Raw genomic sequence first — 16,854 nt, 5'->3', positions numbered from 1 at the left:
TGTAATTGAATTATACTGTATAGTGTAATATAAAACAATTTATTTACAGATGATATAATGGATTTGTATCAATTCATTTGTTCGTGTACCGTTCGTTTCTACAATTCTTTTAGTTTGTTTTTGTTGTTGTAGTGAGGTTTTTTTTCGTCTATGCATTGCTTACACCGTATCGATCAGCCCCAGAATAATAAATCACTTACAATATCAAACAAACAATTGTTTACTACATCTTTATTATACAGAATGTATGTGATACACGAATCAGTCAGAAGTGCGGAAAAATTTCAACTATAGAAATTTTTTTATTTAAAAACAAACTAAATATGTACGTTCGCTGTAAACACATGTAAATAAACACATGTAGATAAACACATGTACATAAACACGTGTACCCGTGCGAGGTATCACATATGAGATATTGATGATATTGATGATACAAAGCCTGAGATATTTGAAATAAGTACATCACTCAGTCCCACATGAACACTATACAGTATATTACCTAAACACATCCGTTCTGTCTTTCAGTTTGTTTCCTTTTGTAAATAATCATCTCCACGTGATGTTTTATTCATGTGGATCTGTGCTGATTCGAGTCAGGTCAGTTCACTCGTCACTTTTCAATGCAATGCTCGTCTTTTGTGCTTTAGGTCCATGTTCCTGTATCCTGGACGGAGTTGCGGAGAATATCCTGTAAAGATCCTGTTTTTAGGAGGTGAAGGAAACCGGAGAACCCAGAGGAAACCTACGAGGACAAAACCCCAAGCTCAGCATGGAAACCTGGAAATGAAAAAAAATATATATATATATTAGGTTTTAACAAATTAGTCTTTACCTCGTGTGTGTGATGGTTCTATCAGATGACGTCGCGGTTAGAAAGCGACTGCTGGTGAACATGTGGTCTCTTAATGATGACATCACACACCTCAAAAGCAAAGGGAACACCAGACAGTAGATATGAGAGGGGTATAAATAAGACCTGCACTCCAGAGGCAGGTTCTAATCACTAAGCAGGCACCCGATCTTCAGCACCTGATCCTAATTATATGGATTTGAAGGTGTGATAAATGTAGGGGTGTACTTACTTTTTTTCCATGTGACTTTAAATTGTGAAAATTACTACATAATGTCAATCTTATGTGTCATTTGAGTGTATCATCTTTATTAATAAGCACAGATTCAAAGAGGATCAAGTGTTTGCTTGTCCATATACGGTGCCCTCCATTAATATTGGCACCCCTGGTAAATATGAGCAAAGATGGCTGTGAAAAATTGTCTTTATTGTTTAACCTTTTGATGTTTTGTTAAAAAAATTCACAAAAATACTCTGCTCTCATAGATATCAAATAATTACAAACACAACACAGGTTTATCAACAAAAAAATCTTTGTTAAATATAGATGTGCAACAATGACCCTTTTAGTCGATACTTTGTGATACCTCCCTTTGCCAAGATAACAGCTCTGAGTCTTCTCCTATAACACTGATGAGGTTGGAGAATACATGGCGAGGGATCTGAGAGTGTTCCTCCATACAGAACCTCTCCAGATCCTTCACATTTCAGGTCCACGCTGGTGGACTCTCCTCTTCAGTTCACCCCACAGGTGTTCTATGGGGTTCAGGTCAGGGGACTGGGATGGTCATGGCAGGATCTTGATTTTGTGGTCAGTAAACCATTTCTGTGTTGATGTTGATGATGTTTTGGATCATCGTCCTGCTGGAAGATCCGACCACGGCCCATTTGAATCTTTCTGTCAGAGGCAGACAGGTTTTCATTTAATATCTGTTGATATTTGATAGAGTCCATGATGCCATGTATCCTAACAAAATGTCCAGGTCCTCTGCAGAAAAACAGCCCAGAACATTAAAGATCCACCTCCATATTTAACCGTGGACATGAGGTACTTTTCCATACGGCTCCCTCTCTGTGTGACCAAAACCACCTCTGTGTTTATTACCAAAAAGCTCTATTCTGGTTTCATCTGACCGTAGAACCCGATCCCATTTGAAGGTCCAGTAGTGTCGGCACACTGAAGACGCTCGAGTTCTATCTTGAAACCAAACAGCTTGTGGTGATGTCGGTGACTTCAGATTGTAGTTTTGGAGACTTTCTGACCCCAAGACACGACTAACTTCTGCAGTTCTCCAGCTGTGATCCTTGGAGATGTTTTATCCACTCGAACCGTCCTCTTCACAGTGCGTTGAGACGATATAGACACACGTCCAATTCCAGGTCGATTCATAACATTTCCAGTTGACTGGAACTTCTGAATTATTGCCCTGATGATGAAATGGGCGTTTTCAATGCTTGTGCTATTTTCTTATAGACACGCCCCATTGTGTGAAGCTCAAAGTTATATTCCTCGGTCTTTCCCATTGTTATGAGTGACTAAGGGGATTTGGCCTGTGTGTTTCCTCATATTTGAACTACTTCCTGTTCCTAGTCACCCAGGTGTACTAAAATTATTTTCAAATATACTTCAAATATATTTTTCTGATATGAATTCATGGGGTGCCAATAATTGTTGCACACCTATATTTAACAGTTTTTTTGTTGATAAACCTGTGTTGTGTTTGTAATTGTTTGTTATCTATGAGAGCAGAGTCTTTTTGTGGATTATTTGCGCAAATGATTAAAAGTTAAAACAATAAAGAAGATTCTTCACAGCCTTCCTTGCTCATATGTACCAAGGGTGCCAATATTAATATAGGGCGCTGTATATCTTATAATATCATAAAAAGAGTAGATTTGTGACATATTAATTTATTCACATGGCTCTAAAAAGAACAGTCTAATATTCTGTGTCATATTTCAGCTGCATGGCTGAGTAAATACGCTATTCTACACTGTATTATATAAACATCTGGAACACAGCTGTGTTTCGTCATCCACAGGTAACGTCCCAGAGACGCTTTCAAGAAGATCACCTTTTAAACACCTTCTGTGGCTTTGAGCCGTACGTGCATTCACACCTCCTTTATCGCTCTGTGAAGAGGAAACGTTGCTATAGAAACGATAACGTACAGTATTAGAACGAGAGCGTTAATATAAACCTGTCGATCATGTTACAGCCGGAATTACCCGCACTGTTATACTGAAAATATCTGACCAATCAGATTCAAGCATTTAACCGCTCTGTGGTGTGAAACACTTTACATGATGTAATAATAATGAAGATATTACTAATGGATGAAATAATAAGTGTGTGTGTGTGTGTGTGTTTGTGTTAGGAAACAGTGCACCGTGTGGTAAATATTAAAGAAAAATCAAACAAATCACAAAGTGTGCAATCAGCATCATTTATTCCAATTCCAATTATTCCTCATTAGCCGAATGAAGCGCATTCGAGCCTTGCTTATTAGAAGAAATCGCACATTTCATTTCTTCCAAATCAACCTGGAAAAGGTTCACTTTGGGACGAATATCCTGGATCTGTTTTAAGATGGGTGGAACTACATGTCTATTGAAATCATCATCTACTCTTTTAATCCACAACTGATTAAAATTCAGATCTTTCAGCTTTTTTAATGCTGGATTTTCCAGCTCTTTTAATATTTTCTTTCCTGTCTTGATCCACTGCTCATATGTCTGTTTTTTATCAAGATTTTTATCAATTACTGAACCGTTATCTTTTTCCGGAATTAATGTATATATGTATTGTTTTATATCACCATGTACTATATATTCATTTTCAGGATTCCAGGATATTTTCTGTCCTTTAATAAAACCATGCATGCTTCTGATAAAGACATAATATCTTGAGAAGCCAATATTGATATCAATATTATGATTTTCTGAAAAAGTGATTAACCTTAACATACAGGGATCAGACTCTTTTCTCCCTAAACAAGGACTATTTACTGAGTATAAATAAATCTGAGATAAATCAGATAAATACTTCTCACTTTCTTTAATAATGAAATCCTCACTATGTTCTCCTTGTTTGCCTGGCTCAGGTGTTTTGTTCAGCTCAGGTGAACTGATTACTACAATCTCACCATTTCTCATTTCTAAAATAACAAATGCAGATTGGGTATTGCGGATTTCCACTAAAGGTTCTATTTTACTCTCGTGTGGCGTCAGCACAGGAAATGTGGGTGGGGGCTTTACTGGAAATACATTGTGTGTGTGTGTGTGTGTGTGTGTGTGTGTGTGTGTGTGTGTGTGTGTGTGTGTGTGTGTGTGTGTGGAAACCCCCATAACCAGTCCATACAAGATATTGCAAAGGTTTTTTTTGTGTGACTGTTGCTGCCAAAAACTCTTGCCTTCCCTGCAGCTTTTTTTTTCATAATTTGTGATGAAGCGTTTTGGATAAAAGTGTCCGCTAAACGAATAAACGTAAACGTAAACACTTTATTAAGTACATTGGATGTCGCTAGCTAACGTCTGCCATACCAAATGCTGACAGTAAAAGCACGCAGTGCCTGCTGCGTTTTATCTCTAAAAACCTTTTGTAGACGGTTTCCTGTAGAAGATATCGTTACCAGCGTTTTAGGAAGTGAGATTCGAGCGTCCTCGGCACATAACTTCACACACACCCAAGTCTCTGGTGTCACTGATACACCGTTCTGTGTGTTTTTATTGTGACTGATGGTATCGCTGTTGCACTTATTTACTCTACAGTGTGTGTGCCTGTTCCTAGGTCATACTCTGAGGCGTGAGTACTTTTATTATGCTTTTATAGTCATTGTGAAAAGAATACGCACAAGAGAGATTTGTAATAAAGAGATACAGAAAAGGATCTATTTCCTTCTGAAACAGGAAGTCAGTAAGTGACGGTGTGTTGAAGCGCTTGACTGATTTACACGACAGCTAATAGCGTTTAAAATACGCTAGGCCACGCCCCCAGCCAATCTTTGATTGGTACCTAGCTGTATATGGAGAACGGTATAAAAATGTATAATTCAGCTGTCCACTTTTTCAGTCCACTTTAACCGGGACGACTTTAATCCCAGAGGGTGAGACGGCGTACGCGTTGGACATGAGGTGACGGAGATCCTCAGGGAGGTGTCTGACGCGTCCGAGCGGGAGATAACATGATGCCGCTGACTCTTAGTTGTGGAGACCGGGTATGAAGACGGAATTCTTAATCGGTCTGAGAGAGAGGCGTTCCAGCAAGTTGTTCAAAATCGCACAAACCCCGCCCCCTTCCATGCCAATAAAGCCCACCCATTAATTCACAGTTGGAAAAGGAAACAGTGTGTGATGCACGGCAAATAAAAAAACAAAACAGAAAACATGTAGATTAAGACACGCTCCTGTAGGGGCGGGGCATATGCGTTGAAGGAAGCATTTAATTGGATAAACACAAGGTTAGTACAGGATGAGTCATCAAAAAAAAATTGGCTCAAATATACAATTAAAACAAGAATATCTTTAAAACTAAAGGACAGGTACACATAATCAAATGACCCATGCTGAATTTAAATAAAAAACAACCGTGTATTGTGTATTTTATGTGCAGTAATTGCATAAAAAACTGATGAACCGGTTATAAGGAAAAAAGAACAAACAACGCCTTGCGTTGGCGTCCAGGGTCACGTGGTGCCGTATTTCAGCCAATCAGAGTGGAGTGACGTTGTGGCGAGATGATGAGGCGAGAGACTGGCGACACAAGCTAAGCTGTACCGGCAGTGAGTGAGCGCTCGTGCTGTCGGTGCCTGTCAGTGTATGGTGTTAGCGTTAGCGCTCGCGCGCGTCAGCGGGACACACAGCAAGCTCTCGTGAGCGTCAGCTTCTTCGCGCGGTTCTTCATTTGCACAGTAAGAGCTGCCAAGGTTGCAGAGTTAACGTTATATTTAGCTCGAGCCTGGCGAGTCTCAAACTGCGCTCTGTAGTGTACACGAGTGCACTATGTAGGGCGCGACCCCAGGAGTGTAGCTCCACCCTAGCTAGTGACCAGCGAGCCGTTTGAGATGTGACCCGTTCCTGTTAGCAAAACTCTGCTGTAGTAACTTCGGCTGTAGTTTGTTTGTTTTTTGTGTGTGAAATGAATTAATGTGTTGGAGGTAGAATATTAAATGAGTCAAAATAACACCAGTTAGCGTGTTTAATAATGTTAGTTCCGCTTTGTTGTTGTTGTGAAAACATATAACTTTTTCTTCTTTGGCTGTAGTTAGCCGTTAGCATGTTCACTCCTTCTTCTCCAGTGAAATGAGCTAGCTAGTTAGCATCGCCTTCTGACAGACTGAACTTGTAATGAATACAGCAGCGTTATTACAGAAATTCATGTTTATATTGTACAGATGTTTACATTGCGTTTATTGGATGGTGTGCGCGTGTATAAATATATTAATGTGTGTGTGTGTGTGTATGTGTGTATATATATATATATATATATATATATATATATATATATATATATATATATATATATATATATATATATAAGTTCTATCTAAATAAATAGAATGTGAATATTTCGCACGCTTAGCGGCGTTATAGTGTAAACTATGGAAGGCCAAATGGGTCAGATTCGCACAAAACGGCTTTTGTGACTTTTTATGCTGCAAAAAAGTGACACGTCAAAAACGGTTAAAAAGCACTTTTCAGCTGAAGATATTGCAGTGTTGTAAGAAACTTACACATATTATTTATCATCAGATTCGTTTCGTTAAAGCGTCTAGTGAGGAAAGCGATATCCGCCCTCTTCTGAATACATCTCACAGACGCATCGGATTGGCCGATGTCTGTGATTGACAGGAGAGAGAGGATGCCCCTCTCACCCTGAATTTGTTCCTTTTTCTGAATTCTTTTTTTTCTCTTTAAATTCTTTTTTTTTTTTTTTTTTTTTTTTTTTTTAAAAATGCTTGTGTGAAGTGAGTCCCTTTTGGTGGGCCATAATAGCATTGTCTACACACCCTGTTGAGCTTAGAATAAAGTGTGTGTGTATGTATGTGTGTGTGTGGGGGGGGGACGTGCAAGCACTGAGCCATAATTTACCATTATAAAAAACATCCCTGTGGATATACAGTGTTATTACAGATGGAGATAATAATAATAATAATAATAATAATAATAATAATAATAATACAGCTGTCTCGCTGTTCTCACACACACTCTCACACAGAGGGAGAGAAAGGTGTGTGTGTGTGTGTGGCAGGACAAGTTGTGCTGGTTAGATCGCGCACACTGACCTGTTTGTTTGATGTATGTCATTAAAATGAAACTCTCATGAGCTAATCCATTTCTTTTTCCTCACACACACACACACGTACGTAGTGTTACAGCGCAAACAGTAACTGTGTGTTGACAAAAGGCTTGGCCGGTACAGAAATGATGTCCTTCTCCTTGACCTTTTGCTGTGGTTACTTTAGTCTTGCAGTGTAGCGTTGGACAAAGTGCTATACAGGTGACGAACGGCGTAATCGTTCTTTCTTTCTTTCTGTTTTTCTTCTAGGAGAACAAAAGGGGTGTAATTTAAGGGTTACTAATGTGAACAATACCATTCCTGTAGCTTGTGCGTGTACGTGTGCGGACGGATCATATTGCTAAGCCAGGAGTGCAAGACGAGCAGGTTTAAATATTACTATACGTTCGTCACGTGTAGCTGGTGTCTTGTGGGCGTGGCCTGTGCAGGTCTAAATCTCCAGCCTACAGCTGACTATACAACTTATAGAAAACTGTGTGTGTGTGTGTAGGTGACGCCATGTCTGCCAAAGCCATCTCTGAGCAGACGGGGAAGGAGTTCCTGTATAAACACATCTGTACGACGGCGGCCGTTCAGAACCGCTTCCTGTACGCCAGCGTCACAGCCGAGACCGACTGGGAGCGACTCACAAAGGACCACCCATGGCTCCTTACTCAGGTGTCTGTGTGTGTGTGTGTGTGTGTGTGTGTGTGTGTGTGTGTGGGCTTACACACACATGGTAGTATCGTATAACGTTTGTCCTCCTGTGCAGCGATTGGTCGTGAAGCCTGATCAGCTGATCAAGCGCAGGGGAAAGCTGGGACTGGTGGGCGTCGACCTGGACCTCCAGGGCGTTCGTGATTGGCTGAAGTCGCGCATGATGACAGAAACTACAGTAAGTCCTGTGTGGTGTCTGTTTATCAGTAGGTGTGTGTGTGCGGATAATCGCTTAAGTGTAATTATTAATTTAATATGCGTTAATCAGCCGTGTGTTTGTGTCCCCCGCCCCCGCCCCGTGCAGGTCGGAAAGGCGAAGGGAATCCTGAAGAAATTCCTTATCGAGCCGTTTGTGCCACACTCGCAGGTATAAACAGGCGAAAATGCACAACACTTTATGTATCGTTTACTGTGGTGGTGTTTATTTATTTAATCGCGGTTTGTTTGTCAGGAGGAGGAGTTTTACATGTGCATCTATGCCACGCGTGACGGAGACCACGTGCTTTTCCATCACGAAGGCGGCGTGGACGTCGGGGACGTCGACGACAAAGCGCGGCGCCTGGCGGTCGGCGTGGACGAGAAACTTGCTGCGGCCTCCGTGACCGAACAGCTGCTCGCACATGTTCCTGACGAGAAGAAGGAGTGAGTGTCCGCATGCAGGCGTCACTACGGAAACGATGACGTGTTAACTAACCTAAACCCGTGCTCTGTGTGTGTGTGTGTGTGTGTGTGTGTGTGTGTTCTCAGAGTTCTGGCCAGTTTTATTGTCGGACTCTTTAACCTGTACGAGGATTTGTACTTCACCTACCTTGAGATCAACCCACTCGGTACGTGCTCTTAAATCAAGGAGCAGGATAACTGCTCCCTCTGTAGGCTGCCTACGTTCTAGTGCACTACGTTGAGGTTTGGAATGAAACGAAATCGCATCACGCCAGTCATAATTATAAAATCATCCCGGTTTATGGTATCAGAATATTCAAATCAGTCTGGGAGTTCTGGATTCTGATTGGTCAGAAGGTGCTGATTATTTTCCCGTAACAGACGACAAACCTGTCCTGTTTTATTCCGTGCATGAAAACACGTGTAAAGAGTTAATAATAATAATAATAATAATAATAATAATTATTATTATTATTATTATTATTATTATTATTATATTCTAATAATTTTTTTGAATTAGTTGTCACGCAGGAAGGTGTGTACGTTCTGGACATGGCGGCCAAAATCGATGCCACGGCGGATTTCATCTGTAAACCGAAGTGGGGCGACGTTGAGTTCCCTCCTCCGTTTGGCCGAGAAGCCTATCCTGAGGTAATGTTTTATTTATTTATTTATTTATTTATGTATTTATGGGTGTGTATGACTTGTACTTGTATCACAAATATGTGAAGAAACACGACTCCATTTTGTGTGTGTGTGTGTAGGAAGCCTACATAGCAGATCTGGATGCTAAGAGCGGCGCGAGTCTCAAACTCACCCTGCTGAACCCCAGAGGGCGGATCTGGACCATGGTGGCAGGAGGAGGGGCCTCCGTCGTCTACAGGTAGAGGCGATAACAAACATATTTGCATAGCCCCGCCCCTTTCATCAATCTGCAAATTATTATTGTTTAGTGTCTGTTTCATCAGTGTGTGTTATCTGCTTTGTGTGTGACGTCTCAGTGACACCATCTGTGATCTGGGCGGAGTGGATGAGCTGGCGAACTACGGCGAGTACTCCGGCGCACCGAGCGAACAGCAGACGTACGACTACGCCAAGACCATCCTCTCGCTCATGACTCGCGAGAAACACCCTGACGGTCAGTGTGTGTGTGTGTGTGTGTGTGGATCGGCAACACAACATGGCCTACAGCAGGCGTTTATTATTATAATAATAATAATAATAATAATAATAATAGTTCTCGTCTCAGCCGTTTGTGTGATTCTCCAACAGGTAAAGTTCTGATCATCGGAGGAAGCATCGCTAACTTCACCAACGTAGCAGCTACTTTTAAAGTAAGAGTCTTTCTTTCTCAGTCTGTCCATCAATAATTAAAAGTAAAAGCAGATTTCTTTGTATGTACTTGATTATCGTGGCTGTGTGTGTTATATTTATTTTCAGGGCATAGTGAGGGCCATTAAGGACTATCAGGGTCCTCTGAAGGAGCATGAGGTGACTATTTTTGTGCGTCGAGGAGGACCGAATTACCAAGAAGGCCTGCGGGTGATGGGTGAAGTCGGTACGTGTGCAGTAGGGTAGAGCTTTTATTTTATGTGTGTTTGTTTTATTATTATAACGTCATTAATAGCGTTAACGTGTTTGTAGGAAAGACCACCGGGATTCCCATCCACGTGTTCGGCACAGAGACTCACATGACCGCCATCGTCGGCATGGCGCTTGGACATCGCCCCATCCCGAATCAGCCTCCGGTCGCCGCCCACACCGCCAACTTCCTGCTTAATTCGAGTAGCAGTGCCGCGGTGAGCGAGCGGGAATCTATAGATGTTACTCTTATGAATTCTCTTATCCCATTGATACCGATTTGTATTTATCTTCTCTTCCCTCTCAGACTCCAGCAGCTACCAGAACGGCTTCATTTTCTGAGCACAGACCTAACAATGATGTCACACCGGCTAAAAAGCCCAAACCTGGAGTCCCACCAGGTAATTATCAACCCCCTGAAACAGACATTTAATGAAAACCCTCCTCCTTCAGCTTGGAGGTATTGTTGACCGCCAAGTGCTCGAGGGTCACGCTCATCCCGAGGAGCCGAGGAACGCCCCCCCCCCCCCCAACTCTTCTATGTTCTTCACATTTTCTTTCGACTGGATTGAAGATCCCCATACACACACACACACACACACACTCTTCTTCATTTGCTTATTCTCTTTGCTTATCTGTTTTTGTTCATTTTTTTCTTTTTTTAACCTATCTGTTCTTCCTCTTTCATGATTTTTAATTTTGCCCTCTCCCTCTTTTTTTTTTTTCTTCCATTCCTTTATACGACCCCTCCCTCGTTCCTTTTCTCCTCTTCTCAAACACCTCGACGCCTCGTAAGCGTGCTCTCTCTACCAAACTTGGTCAGTGACGAGTGCACGCAGCACCGCTGTCAAAGGTAAGAGGTCATGCCAGGGGTCACATCTCATCCTCCCTTGCACTCTTGCCCCTTGTGAAGTGAATTTATTGCTTGGTTCTCGGGTCGAGAAGTCGAGATTCCCAGCTAGGCATGTGTTCGTACGTGCCAAATTTTCACATCACGTGAGCAAGTTTAAGGTCCCGTTTTAAAGATAACCGCTCCGAGTACCAAAAATACTGCTTACCCGGGTGACCTCATCACCTCGGCGTGGTCCGTCGTTTCATATCCGTTCTGAACATGGGTTAATAACGATACGCCACGTGAGCATTTATCAGCACATGCCTGGTTCCAGCCTATAGGGGGCGAATGTCCTGAATGAAGGTGTTTATGGTTGTGATGATTTGCACAGAAGATTAAATGTAATCCGGAGCATGGCGTGGGTGTGCGTGTGTGGTTTTACTAACCTGCAGTGTGTCTCAGATAACCACAGATATGAAACAAATTCATTGATGTGTAAAGTATTTATTTATGTGTGTGTGTTGTGTGGTGAACAGAGCATAGCAGCACAGCAGATCGGAGCCGAGGTAGGGACGAGTGTGCTAGCTGCTGCACTGTGTGTATCTGTGTGTGTCTCTCTCTCTCTCTCTCTCTCTCTCTCTCTCTCTCTCTCTCTCTCTCTCTCTCTCTCTCTCTCTCTGTATATCTGTGTATAGCTCTGTGTGTGTCTCTCTCTCTTGCGTGCCCCTGGATTTGCTGTGGCTCTGTGGTGTGGACACGGTACCTGACCGGTGTGACGAATACGGGCCTTGTTCCAACACTGTTTCTATTACACACTAACCCCCTTCATCTGTTTCTGTTAAGATTATAGACACTGGAAAGGTTTACACAACAGAGTTCCAATTTCTTAATCGTCGTAAACACACTGCATCTTTTTTTTAGGACAGGAAGAGAGAATGTGGGCATGCGTGCAAACGTTTCTAGTGTCCATGTACTTGGCGTGCTAGTTAGTTAGTAATAAAACTCCGTAGGCAACGTACAAGCTCGAGCAATTCACAACATACGCTGCGTTCGAATAACCCCTATAACTCTTACTCTGGGGCGCCACCAAGTTACATCGGATCAACATGGCTGCCTCACAGCATCAGCAGGAAACAGTGCAGCACTTCTTTACTTTTAAAAGTGTTACACTTTTATATATTAATGAATGTGACGAGGATGTGTTGGATTTCATAATCAGACTTAAAGCAGGGATGGAAACCCTGGTGTGTGTGTGTGTGTGTGTGTGTGTGTGTGTGTGTGTGTGTGTGTGTGAGATAAGCTGGAAGTTATTTGAGGATAATTTTAATGTCTCTTGAGCACCCCCTAGTGTTAGGCAGGGAGCATTGCTCGCTGATTTTATTCTGCTTACACTCTGCTTATGCATTTCCCCACTTTTTTTTTTTTTTAATAATTTTTTTTTTTACCCATAATCATTATTGTGAGGATGGGTATGTGGTAATAATCGGGTAAATTGGTACACTGGGGTATTAAAGACATACAGTATTGGGTGTTTTTTATTTATTTATATTTTCCCCAATAACCAAGAACTGATCCAAACAGGAGCTGATGGTACTTGGGGTTCGAGTTGATACGATAAAGATGTTATATCATGATACTTGAGGCATTTCTATGATATATAACCACACTCTGTCAGTAGAGCAGTAGAAAACAAATAAAAACTGAACACCATTCAATGATATTTTTATTTAATGTCTACAAAAAGGTAATTACCCAAACATTTTACTGATTCTAACAGTAAATGTAAAATGTTTACAATATTAAAGATTCAGTACAAAATTTTTAAATGAAGTCAGCTGCAAAATAACCACTTTTTTTGTTCATTTTTCTAACATAAAAAAAAAAATTCACGAAATTTCATGATGTCTCAGAAAAGTCTGCCATGACATGGTTTATCGTGGTCTCGATACTACTATATCGTCCCAGCTGTAGTCACAATCAGCATTACAGAGCAAGAACACCATGGTTCACTCCACCACGGACGATGAGCTTGGGTTAACGTCACAAACAACAAACGACGGAGTGAAAATAACATCGTATGAGCAGTCGGTACTGCTTTGTCTCTTCTGAGATATTAAAATACGTGTGTGTGTGTGTGGGTGAGAAATAAAATGGCACAAAAGCAGAATATTGAAGTTTCATGTTGTGTGGCTCGTACCTCGTACATATAACCATTCAGAAGTCGACAGTGGCATTAGTCCCGCCCCTGAGTACCATAGTTCCTGTTTTTGCCGATTTTGAGCAGAAAACGGGACGAATTGAAACTCTGAGAATGTCTCTCTCTCTCTCTCTAGCTAAAGCTACCGCTCTGTTCAGTAAACACACTAAGACTATAGTGTGGGGGATGCAGACTCGAGCGGTTCAGGGAATGCTGGACTTCGACTACGTTTGTTCTCGTGAAGAGCCCTCCGTAGCCGCCATGGTTTATCCGTTTACGTAAGTATAATCAGAAACGTTACCTGTAACGTCTCCCTCTTAAAGTTAATAACAAAACGCAGCTTGTCGTGTTGCCGAGAAACTACACCGATGTTGAAAACTTGGAGACTCCTTCCTTCCGTGAATGTTAAATCCTTACACGAAACTTCTCAAATCGCCATATCACGCTGTTGCTATGGAAACGATAACGTATTAGACGTATCGGCGTTATGTTAATATAAACCTGTTGCTTCTGTCATAGCTGCTGTTTTTTAGAAAATTAATCAACACCTGCTGACCAATCACAATCCAGAACTCCACAAAGTGTGTCGAATAAACTGCTCTCTCGCTCTTCTCACCCCGCTCCCAAATGTGTTCATGTGGATCAGAGGAGACCACAAGCAGAAGTTCTACTGGGGTCATAAGGAGATCCTGTTACCCGTTTATAAGAACATGGCCGACGCCATGAAGAAGCACCCGGAAGTGGACGTCCTGATCAGCTTTGCGTCTCTGCGCTCGGCCTTCGACAGCACCATGGAGACCATGAACTACCCGCAGGTGAGGGGTTTCCACAGTAGACTGTTCAGCAGGCTCTTGTTGGTGTGTATGCTGGAGCTGTATGCATGTAAGACATTCGGGTTTGAGATCAAAAGATGGATATGAGAAGAGTTTAGAATTTCAGCTTTTATTTCCCGGTATTTATATGTAGGCATGTTAAACCACATGGAACACAGCGCATTTCGGACCACACGATTTGTAGGCGAGCAAAAAAAATACTGGAACATGTGACTGCCAGGTGTTTCCTGTTACCCAGGTGTGTCCTGTTTAACAATAAACAGCTCTGAACATCTACTCTTGGTTTGAGTCCTGTATTTCACCCGTGAAGACTGTATTTGTCGTTAAAAAGGATAAACCACCATGAAGTTCAGAGTGATGTCTATGGGAGAAAAGCGAGCTATTTTGAAGCCTATAAGAGAGGGAAAAATCTATCGGAGGCATTGCTTAAACACAGGGTGTAGAAGATGGAACAATTTGGAATGGTCTGAAAAAGAAAGAAACCCCTGGCGTACTGAGGAACAGACACCGAACAGGTCGGCCAAGGAAAACAACAGCAGCTGATGATGAACATTGTGAAAGCTGTGAAGAAAAACCCACAAACAGTCAGTGACCTCACCAACAACCTCCACAGGGCAGGGGTGAAGGTCTCACAATACACCGTTCGGAGAAGAATTCTCGAGGCCGTACCATAAGATGGAAACCACTCAGCAGTAACGATCAGAAAGACAGACTGGAATTCACAAAGAAATACAGAGATGATCCTCTAAAGTTCTGGAACTGAGATGAACAGATACCGAAGTGTGGAGAAAGAAAGGATCCAGAAGATACGAGCCGTTCCTGTGAAACATGGTGGAGGTAGCGTCACGGCTTGGACTTGCATGGCTGCTTCTGGAACATTCTCACTGATCTTTACTGATGATGAACTCGTGATGGGAGCAGCAGAACGAATTCAGAAGTCTGAGGAACTTCATCATGCAGCGAGACAACGATCCGAAACACACTTCCACCTCGACACAGGACTTCATCAGGAGGAAAAGTGGAAGGTTTTAGACTGGACATGTCCATCACCAGACCTTCACCCAACTGATCAGCACCTCACCTCCTGAAGAGGAGACTGAAGGAGAAACAAACAACTACTGAGAGAAGCTGCGGTTCGGAAAATCCTGGAGAAGCTTCTCAGAAGAAACCGCAGGATTGATGCGGTTACTGCAAGTGAGGGAAATGCTACCCAATATTATGTTGTTTAAGAATAATACCAGGAAATAAAAGCTGAAATCCTAAACTCTCATCTCTTCTCCATCTTTTAATCTCAAACCCAAATGTCTTTGGTGTAAACTCACAAACTAATGTATTGACCTTGGTGTTCCAATAGTTTCGGAGGGGACTGAAAAAAGAAATATTTAACGTGTGTGTGTGTGTGTGTGTGTGTGTGTGTGTGTGTGTGTGATTAGATCCACACTATCGCGATCATAGCCGAGGGAATTCCTGAGGCGCTCACACGGAAACTCATCAAAACCGCAGATGAGAAGGGGGTCACCATCATCGGCCCAGCTACGGTAAATACGCTCCTCCGCAAATCCCGCTGATTCGTCGGCTGCGTCCCAAATCACACAAATAGCGCATGCATCGGTGTTTAGCTATCTAAGAATTCCCATTTCCTATTTGCACTTCTGTGATTGGTTTATCAAGGTGGGCGGGATTAAGCCGGGCTGCTTTAAGATCGGGAACACTGGCGGGATGCTGGACAACATCCTAGCATCGAAGCTGTATCGCCCAGGCAGCGTGGCATACGTGTCCCGCTCGGGCGGCATGTCTAACGAGCTCAACAACATCATCTCGCGCTCCACAGACGGCGTGTATGAGGGCGTGGCCATCGGAGGGGACAGGTGAGAACAGTCTAGGCTTTCATCTCTTCCGTTTATAGAACCTGGCTAAATAATCATTTCCTGCTGCCGGGTAAACATAGCAACAGCGCGGCGTCTGTAAATTATGGGATGGCGCTAACTCCCCACGAATGTGTTTTCTTATTGGGGCGTGTTCACAAATAAAACCCTGTGCTGCTGCTGTTGTGAATTAACCGACCAATCAGGGTCCAGAGTTCAGCAGGGCGGCGGTGTAAGCCATGTTCCTGTGTTAACGCAGGTATCCCGGCTCGACGTTCATGGAGCACGTGCTGCGTTATGAGGACACGCCCGGGGTGAAGATGATCGTGGTGCTGGGAGAGGTGAGACACTTTTACCTGCTGTAACGTAATGTCACTTCCTGTGGCTCAAATGTGTAACTGTGTGCAAACTGCTGATGTAATCTGGCAAAATGTCATCTTACTTTGATTCTCCCTTTCTTTGTCGTGTGTGTGTAGATCGGCGGTACAGAGGAGTATAAGATCTGTGAGGGCATTAAAGAGGGCAGGATCACTAAACCTGTGGTGTGCTGGTGTATCGGTACCTGCGCTACACTCTTCTCCTCTGAGGTTAGTATTGCACGTCTCCTACATACTTCGTGTGTGTGTGTGTGTGTGTGTGTGTGTGTGTGTGTGTGTGTGTGTGTATATATATCTATATATATGTATGTGTGTGTGTGTGTGTGTGTGTGTTTCAGGTGCAGTTTGGTCACGCAGGCGCGTGCGCTAATCAGACCTCGGAGACGGCCGTGGCGAAGAACATGGCCCTGCACGAGGCCGGAGTTTACGTCCCCAGGAGCTTCGACGAGCTCGGAGACGTCATCAGGTCCGAAATAATCCAAAACCCCAGTTACTGGAACAGCTGACTTTTTCAATCCTAAAACAATCCTCATTTCTAATTTAATAATAATGTGTACACCATTTGTAAAAGAACAGTTTAACATCACATTTTCCTCAAGTAATAGTAAAAACAAATATACTAAAAGGTGTGTGTGTGTGTGTGTGTGTGTGTGTGGTTGCTC

The 16,854-nt window shown here is 42.6% G+C and overlaps 1 protein-coding gene across 5 annotated transcripts in view; it reads left to right on the top strand.

The window, feature by feature from the left end:
• The first annotated feature begins 5,584 nt into the window (after positions 1-5,584).
• Positions 5,585-16,854, top strand: part of aclyb (ATP citrate lyase b) — a 15,294-nt gene continuing 4,024 nt past the window's right edge. The window contains exons 1-23 of one of the 5 annotated variants that reach the window (XM_053685041.1): positions 5,585-5,763; positions 7,401-7,517; positions 7,642-7,808; positions 7,903-8,025; positions 8,152-8,214; positions 8,299-8,489; positions 8,595-8,674; positions 9,028-9,158; positions 9,272-9,390; positions 9,509-9,645; positions 9,780-9,841; positions 9,948-10,065; positions 10,152-10,306; positions 10,396-10,489; positions 10,885-10,941; positions 11,457-11,486; positions 13,254-13,395; positions 13,764-13,932; positions 15,384-15,488; positions 15,622-15,818; positions 16,075-16,156; positions 16,292-16,402; positions 16,531-16,658. In XM_053685041.1, coding sequence (XP_053541016.1) covers positions 7,650-7,808; positions 7,903-8,025; positions 8,152-8,214; positions 8,299-8,489; positions 8,595-8,674; positions 9,028-9,158; positions 9,272-9,390; positions 9,509-9,645; positions 9,780-9,841; positions 9,948-10,065; positions 10,152-10,306; positions 10,396-10,489; positions 10,885-10,941; positions 11,457-11,486; positions 13,254-13,395; positions 13,764-13,932; positions 15,384-15,488; positions 15,622-15,818; positions 16,075-16,156; positions 16,292-16,402; positions 16,531-16,658 — 2,453 coding nt within the window. In that variant the 5' untranslated portion in view covers positions 5,585-5,763; positions 7,401-7,517; positions 7,642-7,649. The remainder of the gene's footprint in view (positions 5,764-7,400; positions 7,518-7,641; positions 7,809-7,902; positions 8,026-8,151; positions 8,215-8,298; positions 8,490-8,594; positions 8,675-9,027; positions 9,159-9,271; positions 9,391-9,508; positions 9,646-9,779; positions 9,842-9,947; positions 10,066-10,151; positions 10,307-10,395; positions 10,490-10,884; positions 10,942-11,456; positions 11,487-13,253; positions 13,396-13,763; positions 13,933-15,383; positions 15,489-15,621; positions 15,819-16,074; positions 16,157-16,291; positions 16,403-16,530; positions 16,659-16,854) is intronic. The other 4 variants (XM_053685040.1, XM_053685043.1, XM_053685042.1 and 1 more) reach the window with 4 other exon arrangements.

This window comes from Ictalurus punctatus, chromosome 13 (assembly GCF_001660625.3).
Source record: "Ictalurus punctatus breed USDA103 chromosome 13, Coco_2.0, whole genome shotgun sequence".
Classification (NCBI taxonomy): domain Eukaryota; kingdom Metazoa; phylum Chordata; class Actinopteri; order Siluriformes; family Ictaluridae; genus Ictalurus; species Ictalurus punctatus.
Note: the sequence above shows the minus strand (reverse complement) of the source record. Positions and strands in the feature narration are given on the sequence as shown.